Source organism: Peromyscus maniculatus, chromosome 19, assembly GCF_049852395.1.
Source record: "Peromyscus maniculatus bairdii isolate BWxNUB_F1_BW_parent chromosome 19, HU_Pman_BW_mat_3.1, whole genome shotgun sequence".
Taxonomy (NCBI): Eukaryota; Metazoa; Chordata; class Mammalia; order Rodentia; family Cricetidae; genus Peromyscus; species Peromyscus maniculatus.
Genome location: NC_134870.1, coordinates 3,663,852 through 3,684,015, shown reverse-complemented (window position 1 = coordinate 3,684,015; position 20,164 = coordinate 3,663,852). Strand labels below are relative to the sequence as shown.

Below are 20,164 nucleotides of genomic sequence, written 5' to 3'. Positions count from 1 at the left end.
TTTATCCCCAAACCGAGAACCAAGGAAACATGCTCTGACTCTGAAATCGGTACCAAAGAAATAACTCTTGGTCCCTAGAATCAGAGTCAGTGAAAGAAATGTGCCCTGGCCTTAGAGGTAGTGTCAAAAAGCCAAGAAAGGTCAGTGAAAGAAACACAGTTTGGCTCTGAAGTCAGGGCCATCTCTATCCCTACCCCACAAAACTGGGGCAGAAAAAAAACTAACCAATCACTGGTTGACTCTGGCCCCCAAGAGATCCTGTATAAACCACCCTGCCTGGTCAGTTGTGGGTTGTTCTCTCCACCCTGGTAGAGGCAGCTACTCTCCTGGACTTCTCCTTTCCAAATAAATCTCTTTCTCAAAGGAGTTTTGGGTGTGAAGATTTTCATTCACTGGTATAGAGAAGATCCTTGCTGAGACGTACCATAGAGGACAGAGCAAGGGGGAAGTAAACAGAAGAACCTTGCTAAGATGTCCCATAGTGGACAGAGCATGGAGGAGCTTCACAGAAAATCCTTGCTGAAATGTCCCTCAGTGGAAACAGCTAGAGAGAGCTGAAAAAGTAACACTTTTCTCCTGAGCCAGAGGAGACTGCTATATTTTTGCAGGGGTTTCCCCTTTTGCAGACTTAAGCAAAAGAAGCACCATCTTGGGCTGGAGAAGCAGAGCTCTGCAAGGAAGCTCCCTTAAGTGGGGGCTGAGCAAAGCTCAACTGCAGCAACTCTCCAGCAGAGGAGCAGGATTGCTATATCCTGTGGGGAGACCATCCCCGACCACACTAGGTATAGCCTGACTTTCCCAATCAGTCAGGATACCCTTCCCTGCTGAAGCAGTTCCAGGCCTGACTCTCCTGAGCAGTCAGAAAGACTTCCCTTCCAGGGCTGAGCTGTCTCTGCAGCTCCAGCCATCGAGCTGTCCTAAGCAGCTCCAGGTATCCAGGCTACCTCGCCCTTCAGGGCTGAGCTGTCTCTTTGCAGCTCCAGCCATCAGAGCTGTCCTAAGCAGCTCCAGGTGTCCAGGCTACCTCGCCCTTCAGGGCTGAACTGTTTCTTTGCAGCTCCAGCCAGCTGTTCTAAGCAGCTCAAGGTGTTGCCTGACTCCTCAAGTAGTCAGGATACCAAACCCACAGAGTTGCAACAAATTTACTTACAGTGGCAGCATTAAAAATGTGTTCACAGAACACTGAGAGCATTAAAACTGCTCCACTTACCTGACAGCTCTTGCTTCACAAATGACAGCACAGCCAGGTAGACCTGACAGTCAGCAATAATGATTTGCCTCTGAAGTCGATCAACCATTGAGGGGGCAGATTTGCGGGCATCAACCTGCATTGTGAAGAGAAAGCAAACGTCAGAAATCACACCTGAGAAAAACACAGCCTCCGAATGTTCACATCTACAGCTCTATGGTACAAGGTGACTCCCAGGGGAACTTCAGAGCCTGGAGGCCACTCTAAAGCAAGACCAGGCCTCTCACATGCTGCTTCACTCCAGCTCTGTCAACAATGTGCTGTCCTACAGAACACTGTATTGCAGCACCATACTGTAAGTGATGGGAATGGAATTTATGAGAAACATGAAAAATGACAATAAAAACTAGTAAGGGATCCATCTTTTTTCAGACAAAGTAAATTTTTAATGCACATGAAAGACATTAGTATACACACACAGCAGACATCCTGAAAGGCCATTTTATAGCCTGCCTTTAGGGAACACTAATGTTAGGGTGCATCCTTCGCAGTGGGTAACTGAGATGCAAGGGTGAGAAACTGGTTACATAGCCTAATCAGAATAAATCCTGAAACCAAAAATTACCTCTAACTATATCAGAAACCATACCCAAAATTTAAGAGATGGAAGCAAAAAAGCAGAAAGTCAAATTACATTTTTAATGCTAGTCTCTGTCATAAGGATGTTTCTAAACGGAATGGGAAAAAACATCGTGACACAGAACAGACTGAAGTAACTGTACATAGTTTCAGAGTGGTGTAAGAAATACATGTTTCTACCGTGTATGTCAACAGTGCATGTGAAAAACACAACAGAATGACCACTTCCCTCGTCTTGTTAAACTTTAACATAATCCATCACAGTCACTGTGGCTCCAGCCCCAGCAGTCACTGGTACAGAAAATGTCCATCTGTGCCCTCTGTCCTTCAGGTAACAGCATCTACCATGCAGGGGCGCCAGAGGGCTGAGGAGCTCCTGCAGCATGCAGTGCTGCGTTTAGGCCGTGAGGCCATCACAACGTCGGTGACACAGCGCAGGGATGACCTCGGCCGGCATGGGAATGAACTTACAGTTAAGAGAAAACATTATTACCAGGTAAAATGTGAAGTGCAACACTGTAGCCATCCACTGAGTCCATGTGTGTGCGTATGTGTCTCTGTGTGTGTATGTGTCTGTGTCTATGTGCATATGTGTGTGCACGTGCACATGTGTACACCACTGTATGCATGTAGGGCCAGTGGTAGTCAGTTCTCTCCTTCTACCACATGGGCCCTGCTGACTGAACTCAGCTGTAGATTTGGCAGCAAGAGCCTTTGCCCAGTGAGGCATCTCCCCACACCACACCTTGCCTTTAGACTGGTTAAGCTGACCCATGTGTGCCTCCCCGGTGCTGAGGTTGTAAGTACATGCCGTCATGCCTGTCCTGTTCTGTGGGCTCTGGGCACTGAGCCCAAGTCCTTGTGTGTCCACAGCAAGCAATTCACAACTGAGCTGTCTCCCCAGCCCGGACGGTGACTTTACTGAGACTTCGCTTATAACCAAAGGCAGCAACTCCCAGGAAGCCTAGGTCAACAGCTGGATTCCAGAAACACGCCAACACATGGTTATTCTATCAGCCACCATCCCTGTGTGTTTAACCACACACAGGAAACCCTCACCTCAAGAGCCTTCCTGGGGCTACACTGCTCTCACTTCTGCTGTGATAAATTAACCCAACTAAAAGCAGCTTAGGAAAGGGGTTTATTTGATCTTCAATTCCATGTTGCAGTCCATCACTGAGGGGATCAAGGGAAGAACCTAAAGCTGGCAGCCACATCACATACTGCCTGCCTGCCTCTGCCTTTATCTAACTTTCTCCATTCTCAGACATCTCAGCACCCCTGCTTAGGGAATGGTAACACCCACAAGCTAGAGCCGAGGCACTTACGTTCTTCTTAATTTTATTCTTAATCGTTTCGATGACTCCGGCCTCCTCACTTTCACACAGCTTTTCCGTAGTTTTTAAGTCATCACACGCCACCTGCATCTTCTCTTCCTCGAATGTCATCATGGCATTCTTCCGGGAAACAGAAAGGATGAGTGAGTCAGTAAATATAGGCTTTGTCACCATGAGATGCCACACTAGGAAAAGCATCTCAATCATTCTCAAGTGAAAGGGGTCACACTGTTACAGCACACCCTAATCACTAAAGAAACTATAATCTCAGTAGAAAATAAGACTTTATATCTCGATTATGCCAGCATGAAAACATATATGGTGGTGAATGTCCTTATAGTTGTCTTTTATACTCTTTCTTAAAAGTAAACTTAATAGAAAGCTCTCATTTTTGACTCAGTTTTTATGACAGTGTCCCATATTTCACTCTACCCACTGATGGATATCTGGTTTAAATACTGAACAAAATAATTCTAGCAAAAGGATAGTTAGGGGCTGGAGAGATGGCTCAGTGGTTGAGAACACTGGCTGCTCTTCCAGAGGTCCTGAGTTCAATTCCCAGCCACCACGTGGTAGTTCACAACCACCTATAATGAGATATCTGGTGGCCTCTGCTGACCTGCAGGCATCCATGCAGACAGGACACTGTATACATGATAAATAAACAAATCTTTAAAAAATAAAAAAAGAGATAGGATCCCCTACCTTTCCCAGGCTGGCCCTTACCATTATGGACTAAAACTTCAAACTGTGACCCACAACAAACCCTCCTCTCTTCAGTTGTTTTTGACTGGTACTTTTTCTAGCCACAGGAAAAATAACTAAGACAGACACTAATGTTACAGTTCCATCTAGAAGAATCTTTCCCTAGGTATGGAGCTAGTATTCCTACAAGGAGGAGGCCTCAAAACTTTTGTTCCATTAAGAGAAAGTCAATAGCTGGAGTGTATGCTGTCTACAGCACGCCATTGGCTGCTACCTTTCTCAATCTCGATTGTAAATTTTCTCTCCCTTTAGTATTTACTCAGCACAGTTTCCCCATTACACAATTTTATGATGATCTTTTAAAAAATATGTTTAAAACTAGTTTGTGTGACAAGCATTTCTGAAAAACAGAAGCATCCCACTTCCTATACTGACCAACTGACTGGAAACACTACGGTAACCCCCATTTCCCTCTCTCCCCCTTCTCCGTATCTCCCCATCTTCCCCATCCCTCCTCCGTCCCCCCCCATGTCCCCCCTCCCCATCTCTCCCACTCTCCAGCAGGAGTACAGCAATTCTTTAGCTCGCTCACTGAACTAATCTTCTAGGCTGCTGTTACTCAAGTTTGGAGCTGACCTTTTGCTGACCTTTCTTACCAAAGACTTTTCCTCTTGTCACACACCATCTTAATCTTTGATGGACTTTCAGTTAGATTTTTATTCTAAAATAGTCAGGTTGGGAAAAATATAACTCTCAAAAATTATATATAAGCATTTTATTTTTAAACTCGGGGAGAACACTTATCTCACAGACATTGGATAATGGGGGGAAAACTCTAGCTTTTCTACAATAGTGTCTACAGAGGCGGCAGGCCAACAGTGTTAGTTTATATTGTTCATAGCAATGTCTCTTTGGATATCAACTTACCAAAAAGCTGACAAAGCTGGCCCCAAAACTCATTAATGGACTATGATTTCTGTTAAAGAAATGAAAAAAAAAAACATTTTATTGGACGTCTTACTTTAAAAGCATTTGGTAAAACAGGATATATCGTTCCATAGCTCCATTCGCTGGACAGAAGGAAGGTGAGCAAGCAGATTAAATTGTACCAAGAATTTGAAGAGGCGAGAAGCTTCCCGACTCCACCTCTGACTCTTCAAAGCCAGGGAGGTCTCAGTGCTCAGTTATAACATGCTGCCTTAGTAAACTTTTAAATTGTGGCCACCAAGGAGCTGACGGTCAATATAAAGATATAAATGGAAAGCTACACTAACATTGCTAGACCACAGCCAAAGGAAGGTGGTGATCCATTTTTAAAGTGCAAAACTGAATCCAAACTTCACACATATAAGGGCTGGGCATGGTAGTGCAGGCCTGCAATACCAGTGCTTGGTGGGCTGAGGCAGGAGGATCATGAAGTTGAGCTATAGGGCAAGATCCTACTTCAAAAACAAACAAAACAAAACAGAAAACAGAACACACATGAAGTCAGTTTGATTTGCAGAGCAGATCAAAGGGTGCCACCACCTGGCCTGACCTCTCAAACTCATCACCCAAGGTTGAGAACCCCCCCCATGACACACCCACTCTCCACTGGGACACTGTCATTGGCCAGTTCTGCAGTGAGCCCAAGGGGAGACCAGCCAACGCCAAGGGAGTGGAAACCATGCAAGAACACAGAGTCTCCATCACACTAGAGACCAATGCAAAACCCAGATCTCTGTAAACTGTATGAGGAAAAGAAAGTCCTGTGCTCTTAAATGGAAACAAAACAACAACAAAAATGTTGCTAATTTTTCACTATGTAAATACATGGCCAGTATACGCCCCTACTAAAAATTTATTAGATTGTGCCCAACATGAAGTGTGTGTGTGTGTGTGTGTGTGTGTGTGTGTGTGTGTGTGTGTGTAAGGGAGAGAAAGTGAGACCCCATGTGTATAAACATCCACACTCCTGCCTGAGGAATATCCTACATGAGACAGACTGCCAGAGGGCGAACCACGGTCAAAATACACGCACGGGCTCGGGTGGAGGGAGACGTTAAGACGGTATTTATGTGGCGTGCTAACCTGCTGGCACTTTGCACTTCTGCCCAGCCTTAGCTGCCGTCCAGCTGCCTGTCCCCACTTGGAAGGACGCGTAAATCAGCAACATGACAAACAGGAAGGTCAGCTCACTTGTGAAGAACCCAAAGCAGCACTTAGCCTTAGCTGGGGGTCTGCGTCACACTCACACCCCCGACCTTAGCTGGGGGTCTGGGTCACACTCACACCCCCGACCTTAGCTGGGGGTCTGTGTCACACTCACACCCGACCTTAGCTGGAGGTCTGGGTCACACTCACACCCCCGACCTTAGCTGGGGGTCTGTCACACTCACACCCCCGACCTTAGCTGGGGGTCTGTGTCACACTCACACCCGACCTTAGCTGGGGGTCTGGGTCACACTCACACCCCCGACCTTAGCTGGGGGTCTGGGTCACACTCACACCCCCGACCTTAGCTGGGGGTCTGGGTCACACTCACACTCCTGGCCTTAGCTGGGGGTCTGGGTCACACTCACACCCCCGACCTTAGCTGGAGGTCTGGGTCGTGACTACACGGCCCTCCAAACACAAGCTGTCCGTTCTCACTCTACAGCACACTAGAGTCTGGATGTGGCACAGGCCCCCGGCTCCTCCGCTGTCCTCCTCAGCAGGGTCAGTGAGGAGTGGCCTGCGCTCCAGAGCAGACGGTTTCAACATGGCCACTTCCCACCCTGCCCGCGGTTCCGCCAACTCTCCACGGCTGCTTCTGCTTCATCATCTCGGCTAAAATTAGCTTCCTGAGAACCACAGGAATTAATTATGCAGGGCACCAAGTCTTGTCCATTAGTTCGCATACCATCTTATCATTTAAATGGAAACACATGTGGACACCAGTCCAGCAGAGGCATTTTCTCTCCTGAGGTCCCGTCCATCACCCACAGCACCGGTACAGCAGGCGCTCACGGCTGTGTGGTCCAGGCTCACACATGGTACAGCACACACTCACGGCTGTCTGCTCAGGCTCACACATGGTACAGCACACACTCACGGCTGTGTGGTCCAGGCTCACATGTGGGTACAGCACACACTCATGGCTGTGTGGTCCAGGCTCACACATGGTACAGCACACACTCACGCCTGTCTGCTCAGGCTCACACATGGTATAGCACACACTCACGCCTGTCTGCTCAGGCTCACACATGGTACAGCACACTCACGCCTGTCTGCTCAGGCTCACACATGGTACAGCACACACTCACGGCTGTCTGCTCAGGCTCACACATGGTACAGCACACACTCACGGCTGTGTGGTCCAGGCTCACATGTGGGTACAGCACACACTCATGGCTGTGTGGTCCAGGCTCACACATGGTACAGCACACACTCACGGCTGTCTGCTCAGGCTCACACATGGTACAGCACACACTCACGGCTGTCTGCTCAGGCTCACACATGGTACAGCACACACTCACGGCTGTCTGCTCAGGCTCACACATGGTACAGCACACACTCACGGCTGTCTGCTCAGGCTCACACATGGGTACAGCACACACGGCTGTCTGCTTAGGCTCACACATGGGTACAGCACACACTCACGGCTGTCTGCTCAGGCTCACACATAGTACAGCTCACACTCACGGCTGTCTGCTCAGGCTCACACATGGTACAGCTCACACGGCTGTCTGCTCAGGCTCACACACGGGTACAGCAGGCGCTCATGGCTGTCTGCTCAGGCCCACACACGGGTACAGCACACACTCATGGCTGTCTGCTCAGGTTCACACGTGGGTACAGCACACACTCACCGATGTCCGGCCAGGCTCACACACTGGGGAATGCCCTGAAAGGGATTTAGGTATACCTCACGGGCCCTGGGTAATAATCCAGAGAACTGTGACAGGATGTGGAGCCTGGCCTCTGCAGTCCCTGTCTGCCTCCTGTCTTGCTGTGTGATCACCTGATCCTCTTTTGATATCTACTATGATCTGATGAGCATAGACGGCCCTCAGCAGAACTATACTAAGGCCAATGCCAGGTACCTGAACCTCCCAACACTGTGAACAAAATAAACCTGTGTATAAATCAGCGCACCTCAGGCAGTCCATCGTAGTTATCAGAAGTCAGTACAACACGCAGGAAATGTTCCAGAACAGAAAGTCAAAATGTACACAAATAAAAAAGATAGCTTTTGGAATGCTCAGATGGCGTTCCTCATGTTCATCTCACAACCATAGTTTAGTTTTTGAAAATGACCCATCAGTCATGAAATGGTATGAGAACACAAAGAAGTACTTTGTCATCTGGCCCTGTGCGGACCAACATTTCAAGGGGAAAAAACTCTTTGAAGTTTCTCTGGGGCATTCCAAACCCAGCTGATGAGGACCTGTTCTCAGAAAGACAGCGGAGGGAATTTACCCACTGAATTTCTTTTCATTTTTAAACTACAGTTTGTTTTTATTTTGTGTGCATGAGTGCATGGGGTACAATCAACGGTGCCGAGGTGGCCCCTGAGAACTGAGGGGCCAGCGGCCAATCCTGTGTCTCTAAGGCCCTCATATCAGAGGCTACGAAGAACACATCCACTTGACAGTAGCGAACCACGGGCTGGTGGGGTAGCCTCCTGCAAGAACAGCTACCAGGCTGGTGGGGTAGCCTCCTGCAAGAACGGCTCCCGGGCTGGTGGGATAGCCTACTGCAAGAACGGCTACCGGGCTGGTGGGGTAGCCTCCTGCAAGAACGGCTCCCAGGCTGGTGGGGTAGCCTCCTGCAAGATCGGTGCCCGGGCTGGCTGCTCACTGGGTGACGGTGTCTGCTACACAAGCCTGCCGACTCCAGCGGTGGCTCCTGGCCTGTGCGTTCTGTCTGCCTTGTCCAGCATCTCAAGCTCTCTAACTACCGTGCAGGAAGCTGTTACTGTGCACAGCACGAAGGCCTTGGTCTCCACGAGAAGGTGGCACAGCACTACTAAGGGAAGCCGTGTTGGGCCAGCTGCTGTAGGACAGCGTGGGAGCTCACACCACCCACTGGCTGAGAGACTGCATGGTCCTCGCCAGTCACATCAAGCCAGGACTTGACAGCTATTTTCAATCCTCCAGACCAACGAAAGGGCTCAGCAAGTAAAGGAGCTTGCTGCCAAGCCTGGCAATTTGCGTTCCATCCCCAGGACTGACGTGGTAGAAGAGGAGAACCAACTCCCACAATTGTCTCCAACCTCCACAAGCATGTCACAGTATGTCCCCACAGTCCTAACACACAATATATAAGTAAAAGACTGAAAAAGAAAAACTCCAAGTCAACAGTAAAAAGAAAAGTGGCCCACCTTCAATGGCAGCTACGAACGTGCAATAAAAGGTCCACTTCAAGGAATTTTCTTAACTTAATTTTTAGTAGAAATATTCAAAGGAAAAAATCAAATTTATTCTGAAAGATCTCTGTTTAAAATATTCCCAACACTTCCTTTCTGCATTAGCATCTCTAGAGATCTCACAGGCTGCACAGCACCCTGGGAAATGCCCCTGCTGAACCATGCTGCAGATGAGATGAGAAAATAAAATGGGAAACCACCTTGATGGCCGTTCCACTCAGTGGTGCCATCCTCCTGACAGGGCTGGGAGTCGGGAACACACAGTCTAACGCTGAAGCCTGAGCACTTCCCACCCCCTTGCTAAAGGATTAAAATGCCAGCTCTGGGGCTAGAGCTGTATGGCAGCTGATAGGATACTGTCTGGCATGCAAAGGTTTGCTCTCTGGTACCACATAAGCTGGACATGACTATTCAGACCTGCAGTCCCAGCCCTCGGAGGAGTTCAAGGTCATCCTCGGCTACACAGAGATTTGGAGACCAAACTGGGATCGTGAGACCTGTCTCAAGTAATAAAACCAATACAATGATGTTCACTTTTCCCAAGCCCGATGATTAGGAGGGTGATTAAGAAATCAGGCCACAGGGGGAGAAAAATTGTCACCAGACTTTTCTAGTGGTGGAACCTGCCAGGCAGGAGACACCCACGGGCACAACAGTGCCATGACAGCTAGGGAAGTAACCAACCACCTTCTGCTTAGATGTGAGACCTGCTCCAGAGGAGGGAGCTCATGCCTAAAATGCACACCTGGCCAAAGTCCCACGGATGGGATTGTCGTAGGACTTTAGGGGACATTTACTACTGTTATTTTCTAAAGAGTCGGTGCTGTCAAATTGCCTTCAAAATATTTATGTTTCTACCCACAGACTAGGGCAGCTCTAACCTTGGTCAGGGAGCTTCCGTTCGCAGTGGCATCAGTCAGCTCATACCTGGTCAAAGAATAAGTGAACACTGAGTGTCCAGCCCAAGTGGGCATCTACATCCAACCTGTCCCCAAGACTCGGGGAGCACGGGGAAGGATGGCAGTTAAAACATGAGAGCTGGAGAATGGGGAGAAGTGTCGTGAAACGACGTGGCTAGTGCATTCAGGAACTCAGCAGCTACAAGATCAAGCCAGGCGGCGTTCCAGATGGATGTGGAGGAGCTCAGGAGGTCCATCCCTCGTGAAGAACAGTTGGCAATGGCTGTGGGACAGAGGGAGTAACTTCCTTCCAGGGTGCAGCCACTGGTCGCTGCCCATGCACTGGTGGGTGGTCCTACACATATGTGCGTGCAGAAAGCTCTGGCTGGTCTAGGCTGCTCCCGTTGAACAGGCCAGTGCATGAATGGATGAGGGAAGATGGCAAACCCGAAGAACTTCTGTATCAGGGCTGGAGGGGGCTCGGCCATCCATCACCTGTTGACTGTTTCTGCATCTTATACTGAGTAAAGATGCTCACTAAAGCAGTGCCTGGCAGAGAGCGGGGACATCCTGAGAAATAACTTGGGGAAGGTGATGAATAATGAATTATTTTAAATAACAAAGTCCATGCTATTCTTAGAAGCTATCCCTGAGAGGATTCCTACTTGCCAGTCTTTGGAGCACATAAATCGTTTAAAATGATTTCCTGCCTCTCCCGAGAGCAACTCTCGGTAACTATTATTCTGCAAACACAGCCCTTACCCACTAGACTTAAAAGACTCTAGGTGGCCTTACATGGGCAGCTCCAGAAGCCAGCTTCCTTATGATACAATGGTAAGGTTTCTCTTAAATTTTCAAACCCGTTAACAACATAACTGTGCATTGATGTCTTATTTCTAACTATAGTTTTATAATTCAATGGTTTACAATATGGCTAGGTATGGTGGAATTATATCTGTAATTCTAGCCTCACCTGTAACCTCGGCCCTCACCTGTAATCCCAGGCCTCACCTGTAATCCTGGCCCTCACCTGTAATCTCGGCCCTCACCTGTAATCCGGCCCTCACCTGTAATCCGGCCCTCACCTGTAATCCCTGCATTTGTGAGACTGAGTCTCAGGGCAGCCTGGCCTACAGTTTAGCCAAGGCTTCAGGCAGAAACCACCTCAAAAAACCCAACACCAACAAAACATAAGTTGAAGGTTAAATCGTGTTTTCACAGGGAATATATCCCACAATAATGAACAAAAATCTCCTTTTTGCCTACATACAGTCAACCCCAGACTAAAAACAAGTCTTGCATTTAAAAAAAAACATTTCAGCAAAAGGAAGAGAGAGGCTGGAGAATGGCTAAGACGGCTTGCTGCTCTTATAGAGGACGCGTTCAGTCCCCAGCACCCATATTAAGCAGCCACATGGGCATCTGCAGTACGTGGACTTGCACATCCATATATCGATAAAAATAAAATAAACTCTAAAAAAGAGAGACGCAAAACCGCACTGGCTGGGTGAAAGCGGCAGTTTACAGAGAAATGTAATCATTTCTTTTTTTTTTTTTTTTTTTTTTTTTTTGTTTTTCGAGACAGGGTTTCTCTGTGTAGCTTTGCGCCTTTCCTGGAGCTCACTTGGTAGCCCAGGCTGGCCTCGAACTCACAGAGATCCGCCTGGCTCTGCCTCCCAAGTGCTGGGATTAAAGGCGTGCGCCACCACCGCCCGGCTAAATGTTAATTTTTTTTTTTTTTTTTTGGTTTTTCGAGACAGGGTTTCTCTGTGTAGCTTTGCGCCTTTCCTGGAGCTCACTTGGTAGCCCAGGCTGGCCTCGAACTCACAGAGATCCGCCTGGCTCTGCCTCCCGAGTGCTGGGATTAAAGGCGTGCGCCACCACCGCCCGACTGAAATGTAATCATTTCTACAATGAACAGAAAGGTGTCTCCAACGAGGAAGAAACAGGAACGCCATACCAGTTCCGCTGCAGCCTCCTACTGCTCCCATGACTCTATGATAATGTCCTATAGTTTACTCAACATTGCAACTTCTCAGTACATGTGGAAAATACATCATGTGTTTGTTTTCCAAGTTTGACGGTTTATTAATGGCACACAAGTTACTAAGGTGGCATATTTTAAATTTTTGCTGTAGCAGAGGCATGATCAGATCACCAAGTCACGCCTGCGACAGATGTCATGGACCGAGAGACGTGACCAGACAGCAGAATGAGCGGGAACATGGCCTACCAAAGCCGCACCTGGGGAAAATGAACAGGCAGTCTAACACAAACACGGATTAAAGAACATGCCAGGGGGCCGCCTTCCATGCTCTTCCGACACCTCCCTCTACCGGTCCTGTTTTTAATATAACATTATCAAGTTTCATAACAATATGCGAAGACTCTAAACCCGAGCAGTAGGCGCTGTTTCCTTCTTCGATTGTTTATTAAATTATCAAATTAAAGCACACGCATGTAGGGCTGGGTTTGCTGCGGCCACAATGCACACTGGCTCCCCTCTATGAGCCATCTGCTCCCCTGCCACAAAAATACACAAGGCTGGCAAGAGGGCTCAAGAGATAAAGGCACCTGCTGCCAGGCTCCAGGACCCGAATTCAGTCCCGACACCTGAGTGACAGAGGGAAACACTTCACTCCTACAAGCAGGTCTGTGATTTCCACAGGTGCTGTATGTGTGGCACATGAACACCCATGCAAATACCTACAATGTAAAAAAGGTTTTTTAAAGACACGGTGAGAGAAGGAGGAGGAAGAGGAAGAAAGAATGGGAAAGAAAGGGAAGGGGAAAAGAAAAAAAGAAATACTATCAGTCTAAGAATAATGTGTGTACTATGATTTTTCTAAGTACATATTCAAGTTAGTAAGTTGTATATACATAAAACTTCACTTAAAAATTACAAAATTCTCTAAGGATAAATTTGTTAAACTAAGATTTTAATCACAAAACACAATGCCAAAAATCCAATGTACTAGAGAAGCTGGTATTGGGAGACAGCTACATATTGCAGTAAAACATTCAGACTGTACGAGGTAAAAATCAGGTGCCAGGGATGGTAAGGAACGCCTTTCTTCCCATCACTCAGGAGGCAGAGGCAGGTGGATCTCTGTACGGTGGAGGCCAGCCTGGGCTACACAGTGGGTTCCAGACCAGCCAGGGCTACATACTGAGACCCTGTCTCAAAAACAAAACAAATAACAACAACAAAAGCAAGAGAAAACTAAATCAAATTGTTTGGAGCAAAAAGAAAACACATTCAAATGGACTTCATTTCCTGCGGAAGTGTGGGTAACACATTGTTTTACCCAGACCATTTACAGTGACCGTGAGAATGAAAATTGATACAAAACATTGGAAAAGTGCTCTCTCTTTCTCTCCCTCTCTCTCTCCCTCCCTTCCTCTCTCTGAAATTCCTAAGCGTATATCCTAAAGAAATGAAATGAAGAACAATGGTTCTAAACAAAGGTATTAACTATGATACCATGTAGAGTTCCAGGAATAGGTGTGTAATGAGAAATATGGATTGTTACACAAATTTAATAGTCACCTAAATCATTATTTAGCCATTTATTACAAAAATAGTCCTAAGGGAACACTCACTCTAGGCTGTTTGAAAAGGCAGAGTGTAAAATGTTTGACTTGACCACAGAATTGTATTATCACCAGCAAGACCTGCTGCCTCTCAGCCTGTGCTCCTCGAGGGCGAGGTGGATGGGGTACACTACCTGAGGACATATAAGGAAATGGAAAGGACTGGCAATCTGAAACTTGTAATTACACTAGTCACCTGTCATCATGGCCTTTAAAAATGCAGAACACAAAGCAGTACATACAAAAGATAAGCTGTATAAAACAGCCAGGACAGGAAACAGGAAAAATGTTGCTTATGGTTAGTGGGCGTCGTTACAGGTGACGTCCCACAAAATATTAAAGGCAAATACGTTGAGAACCCTATGCTGTCTGTGTTCTTATGGAAAACATCACAAACACTGTTTGAGGGCCTCGACGTGCCAAGGACTATCTGAGCATAGAGTAGGGCTCTTATGGAGTTACTCTTGAATTACCTGTCACCTTATCCGTGTATCTAGCTTTCTAATTAAACTGTTAAGTAGGGGCTGGAGAGGTGGCTCAGAAGTTAGGAGGACCAGAACCCACATGGTAGTTCACAACCTCTGTAACTCCGTGTTTCAGGGGATCTGATGTCCTCTTCTGGCCTCTGAGGGCATCAGGCACACACATGTACACAGACATACATGCAGGTGAAACACCCATACACATAAAAAGCTTTTAAATATACACATAATGGAACATTTATACATTTATACATACAGTGTGCTAAAGGCAGTACAATTGTGTTTATGGTAGAAACCTGCACTGGCACACACACACGAAGTCTGCATTAAATATTAAAATTGTCCTCAGGTTTGACAAAGCAAACAGCCCACTGTATGCTCTCCCAGTGATGACATAATCCTAATCGTAAGGAGCCCGGGGGACAAACTGTTCCATTTTCAGTCCATGAGTCAGTCAGCAGGACAGTCTCCACAGCTCAGAATATCATCGCTGTGGTACACACAACTGCAAGGGAAGCTGTTCACCACCCTGCTACCATGATGAGTGAGCGAGCGATCCTTGGGTAAGCGTAAAAAAGTCCTTTATTAACATATTGGCAAGTGAGAACACAGCTAGGCCAGCGTCCCTGAGGAGTGTGTGGAGAGCGATTTCCCATGGGCCAAATCTGACCGTGACAACAGCTATCACGTAATGAAAGGGCACAGAGGCCAAGTGCAAGGCCACCGGGTCAGAAGCTCCCAAACTCCCGTCTGGAAGCTCTCTAGAGGTTTGGATGCCAAAGGCGCCACCAGGCTTGTGTGTGGTTCACAAGGTCCCCACTAGGTGGTGCTGTTTTAGGAGGTCGTAGACCTGTTAGGAAGTCTGGCTCTGCCAGAAGAAGTGCATGGATGGGGTGATTTAGGCTTCAGTCCAGCTACTCTCTCTCAGCCTAAACTTTGCTTCTTGATTCACGGAGGGATGGGGAGTCCCATACATGTGCGCCCACCACATGAACTCCACCACGTCCTCCCCGCCACCAAGGGCCGTACCCTCTCTAACCGTGTGGGGGTTGGAGTAAGAACAGCCCCACGGGGTCATATTTGAATGCTTAGACATCAGGAAGTGGTGCTCGTGGAGAAAGATTAGGAGGTGTGGCCTTGAAGGAAGTGTGTCCCTGTGGGGTGGGGTGGGGTGGGGTGGGGTGGGGTCCCCAAAGCCCAAGCCGGGCGCGTGTGGATCCGGATGTGGAGTTATCGGCCTCTCTCCAGCACTGTCTGCCTGCCTGCTGCCGTGATGACAAGGGACTAAACTCTGAAACTGTAGGCCAGCCCCAATTAAATGCTCTCTTTTTTAAGAGCTGCTGTGGTCACCGTGTCTCTTCACAGCAAAAGAACAGTGACTGAGACAGAACTCTGACCCAGGCAGAACCCTCCTCCTATAGGTGTTTCTGTCAGAGTTCTGTCAAACCAAGCAGAAACACAACAGCCCAAGTTGCCAGTGGCGATGACAGCGGTGAGACAGTTTCTTCCCAGCTGTGCTGTGTGCGCTTCTGAGCCAGGGTGACAATTCATTTTGTTTAGATTTTTCTCCGAAGCCACAGAAATGCCAAGCTGCTTGCATTTCCTGAGACACCATAATCCCTCATAGATTCTCACCAAGGTGGGGACCTGGGGGTCTCCACAATGTGTCGAGTCCCTAAAGGATGCTAATGCCTTCAAGCCATACTCTAGCCAGCAATATCCTACGGGTAACTGTTCAAAATGCTGGTATACAGAACTGTGGTCACTAAGATTCCAAACATAGATACATTTGGAATTCCATTCCAAATACACACCCACCCACCCCTCTGTGTAGGCCACGTTGGCCTCAAACTCATCATTTTCTTGCTGCGGCCTCCACGTGATGCAGTTACTGGGGTGGACCACCTCACCTAGCTAAAATACTCTATATCCTAGTGCAATCCTTTGAGCAAAGGAAATTATAAAGACATTCCTAATATTTTCCTCCCTAAACTAGGACCTTGTATGTAGTGGGGCCACCCTGTTAGGATTCTGTTTCCAGAACCCTGCCATAGTTTTTCTGGTCTCGTGGGCCGTTCTCTGTGTCCTTGTCTGTGTGCTGCTCCCCCCCTTGGCCCAGGGACACCAGCCTCCATCTTGGGCCCCACCAAATTCAGCAGGGCTGCTGGAGGACCTCCTGTGAGATTTGAGTCCACACCAAACTCCACAAAAGCGGTGTGCCAAGTGTCACCTTGGCCAGACCTCTGAAGTCCCCACAACAATCTGCCCTCACTAGCTGCCCTCCTGCCCTTGTCCAAGCAGGTTCTGAGGGTCAACTCGGCCAGTCTGTAGAATTAAACAGCCCAGTGCTGGAGAGGTCCCTGGCAGGCAGCAGGAAGGGGAGAGAGAGGCTTGGGCCTGGCTCGAGCATTTGGAACCTTAAAGCCCACCCCAGTGACACACTTCCTCCCACAAGGCCACACCCCCTGAGAGTGTCATTTTCCATGAGCATTTGGGGGCCATTTTCATCCAAACCACAACAATATCATTGGACCTATTTCTTATTTATGCAATAGAAATGTATAAAATACATTTATTTCTGCTTGTTTCATCTTTTTACATCTCAAAGTTAAAGTTATATCACATATGAGTGGAGGTAATCAACGAGCAAATAATAATCCTCTGTAAAACTCCTGAAATCTGCCACTGTAGAACAACATTGATCCCTCAACCCAAACAATCCCATGTCTAGACATATCTGTTTTATACACACAGACAATAGTGTTCGCTGAAGCACTAAGAGAAACTCAGGACATGGAAATTACCTAAACAGTTACTGTAAAATAGTAAGTTTTTCATACACATGATAAATACTTTGTCCAATAGTTAAAATGATTACAATTCAGACAAGCATGATAGCACACGCCTTTAATCCCAGCACAGCACTCAGGAGGCAAAGGCAGGCACAGCTCCATGAGTTCAAGGCCAGCTTGTTGTACATAGCAAGTTCTAGGCCAGTCAGAGCTACCATGGAGCCCATGTCTCAAACAAACAAGCAAACAAACAAAACAAAAGCAATTACACTTGGTTTATAATCCTCAACACTGTTAGACTTCATCAATAAACAATGCAACCACAATAGATAATCATATGTATTTTTAAAACAGAGAGTCATATAGTGCCTATGGTTAGACATGGGGGAATAGGACATGGTGGCCCTGGGGACAGGGAAGGGTCACACATCGCACAGGGTGTCAGGGCGCCTGACCTCTGACCTCTGACCCCTCTAAGAGTTCTGAAAGGATTGCCAGCACCCACGTTAAAGCCAGCCAGGGTGGCACACCAGTGATGCCAGCACCCTGGGGCCAGAGAGGAAGAATCTGCTGGTCAGCCAGCTTCGCCTCGTCAGGAAACGCCCAGACCCGTGAGAGGCCTTGTCTGAAAAATCAGAGTGGACCCCTGACATTGACCTTGGGCCTCCACACTCACTCATGTGCACACTCACACATTCACGCACTCCACACTCATGTGCACACACACACATTCACACACATACAAGCAAAAGATATTGCGAGGTTCAAGTTTTCTTTATATCATTTCAGTAGCAAAGGCAAATCAGGGAACCCGAAGGAAGAGGATCTGACACGTCCCAACACGGCCTGCTATTCCTGACTTAAAGAGAAGGGCCAACGCTCTTCTTACCCCACAGACTAGACAGCCTGTGGTCTTTCAGTTTTCAGTCTTGTAGACGGGCAGTCTTCCCTGAACTGTTAACCTGCCCTCCGGCCACTGCCTAGGTGTATTCTCCACAGCCAGCCTGCTGGGTCAGAAGCAGGTCCACTGTAAGGTGTCGCCAAACACTCTCAAAAGTCACCGACCCACCCTGGGCTAGCCGTTCAACATTATTCCATCGCTGAGGGGAAGTAACGGGTTCTGTGACAATGGACCATGTGTGGGGCTTTTTTCACAGCTCCAGTGAGCTGTGCTTTGGGCAGAGCCTGAAGCTGGTGGTCTCACCCTGGAGCCGTGGCCATTTTAACTGATGCCTTAAGAAAGGACATATGGCCGAGCGGTGGTGGCCATGTCTTAATCCCAGCACTTGGGAGGCAGAGGCAAGCGGATCTCTGTGAGTTTCTCTGTGAGTTCGAGGCCAGCGTGGGCTACAAAGTGAGTTCCAAGACAGGCACCAAAACTACACAGAGAAACCCTGTCTCGGGAAAAAAAAAAGAAGAAGAAAAGAAAAGAAATGACATCTGTGAACTGGATTTCAGAAGCAAATCCTCGCACCCATCTCTCTCCAGTAACTTCACAATCTTCAGACCTCCTTTCTTTCTTGAATTCAACTGATTTTACTTCAGTGTTTCACTGAAGGAGAAATTTCACTGCCAGACTCATTTTCAATTAACCATTACATAATACTTGCTGCAAACTCTGTTTCTTCTTTGTGTGGACAGCAAGTAATTTAGAAGGAAGCCCTGAATAGTACAGTACTACCATTTCAATGGACGTGTTCAACTGTCCTTGTACACACAAACACACACACACACACACACACACACACACACACACACACACACACACGAAATCCAGTGGGCCAATCATGACTCTCTTAAATCTCTGGATTAACCAGTATTAGAGGGAGAGAAATAGACGCCCTTCACCCAGCCCAGGCCGGGTCTAGCTGGCTCTCCTGCTGACTGGCTAAGCCCCATGCTTACTGTAAGGATTATTCCCAAAGCATTTGTGCCATTGTCCTTGTGCCTGAGACTGTATTCTTCACTGTCTAAACAGATGCAGATTAGGGACAAAATGTTAGCATGTAAAACATAATTACAGGCTTTGGAAACTTTGAAAAGGGCAGATAGTTCGAAGTAGCTTTGGGGTTAGGGCAGGAGGAAGAAAACTGGAAGACCTGCAAAACCACCTTAGGGATCCCGATACAGAATGTGGGGACAGCGACGGGTGTGGCTTCAGACCAAAAGCCAACTGGAAAATCTACCCAAAAACTCACCAAAGAAAGGCCTTGGCCCTACCCCAGAAGTCACAATAAAAGGCTTACTGGCTTACCGCCTAAGTGCCTTTGAAAGGCAGCAATTGCCTGTGGCCCCATCCTGGGGGAAGAGGGTCTTGAATATGCTCGGGCACACTCGAGTTCTTTAACGACCAATGGGAAAGGAAATTCCCATTGCTAAACCCTTCATGTTCGCTCTGCTTCCTTTTCTTTCTTCTCTTTCTCTCTGAAGGACAGACCATGTACATGGTGACCCAGATCCCCAAATCCTCCTTCCTCCTGCCCCTGACAATCCCCAGTCAAACTGAAACCAAAAGGAAGTGCCACAGGTCTAAGCCTTTACCATGGCTCTGGCCCCCGTCTGGGCTCTGGTAATTGCTTCCCAGCCTTTTCTCCCTTCCATGCTTACATGTGCACTGCCACAAAAATTAGTTTAAAAAAAAAAACACCTTAAAAAATGTATGAATTTTATTGGGCAGATGGGGGTGCGGAGAGTTCTTTCGTTCCGTTATGTGGGTACTGGGATCGAATCTGCATCGTAAGGCTTGGCAGCCTATACCTGCTGAACCACAGAGCCATCCTGGGATCTAGAATTAGCTTTCTAAAATATAACTCTTACATCTACACTACTCTCCTACTAAAAACCATGAGACTTCCCTACTGTCCAAGGGACAGAGCTACAAATTGGTGGCTCTGCACATAATAGGAAACCACCTACCCTACACATGTCAGCTTCTTGGTCCCTTCAACACAGGGCCATCTCTGCAGCCACAGGGCTGCTTCACCCTGAACAAAACACAGCCTGGCCCCAGGCTACTTCCTTCCTAGGTCTCTAGCAACTCCTCTAACGCACCTCCGTTTCCAAGGCCCTGGGTCCAAGTCCTGACTGCATGAGTGACCCCAGAAAACAACCGAACTCTTCTGAGCCTTGGCATCTTCC

At 47.7% G+C, this 20,164-nt stretch overlaps 1 protein-coding gene across 1 annotated transcript in view; it reads right to left on the bottom strand.

Annotated features, from left to right (window-relative positions):
* Ttc39c (tetratricopeptide repeat domain 39C) overlaps positions 1 to 20,164 on the bottom strand; it is an 87,755-nt gene that overhangs the window by 48,977 nt on the left and 18,614 nt on the right. Inside the window, exons 2-4 of the mRNA XM_006983059.4 lie at positions 4,798 to 4,846; positions 3,157 to 3,285; positions 1,211 to 1,325 (exon numbers count right to left, since the gene is read on the bottom strand). Coding sequence (XP_006983121.2) covers positions 1,211 to 1,325; positions 3,157 to 3,285; positions 4,798 to 4,846 — 293 coding nt within the window. The remainder of the gene's footprint in view (positions 1 to 1,210; positions 1,326 to 3,156; positions 3,286 to 4,797; positions 4,847 to 20,164) is intronic.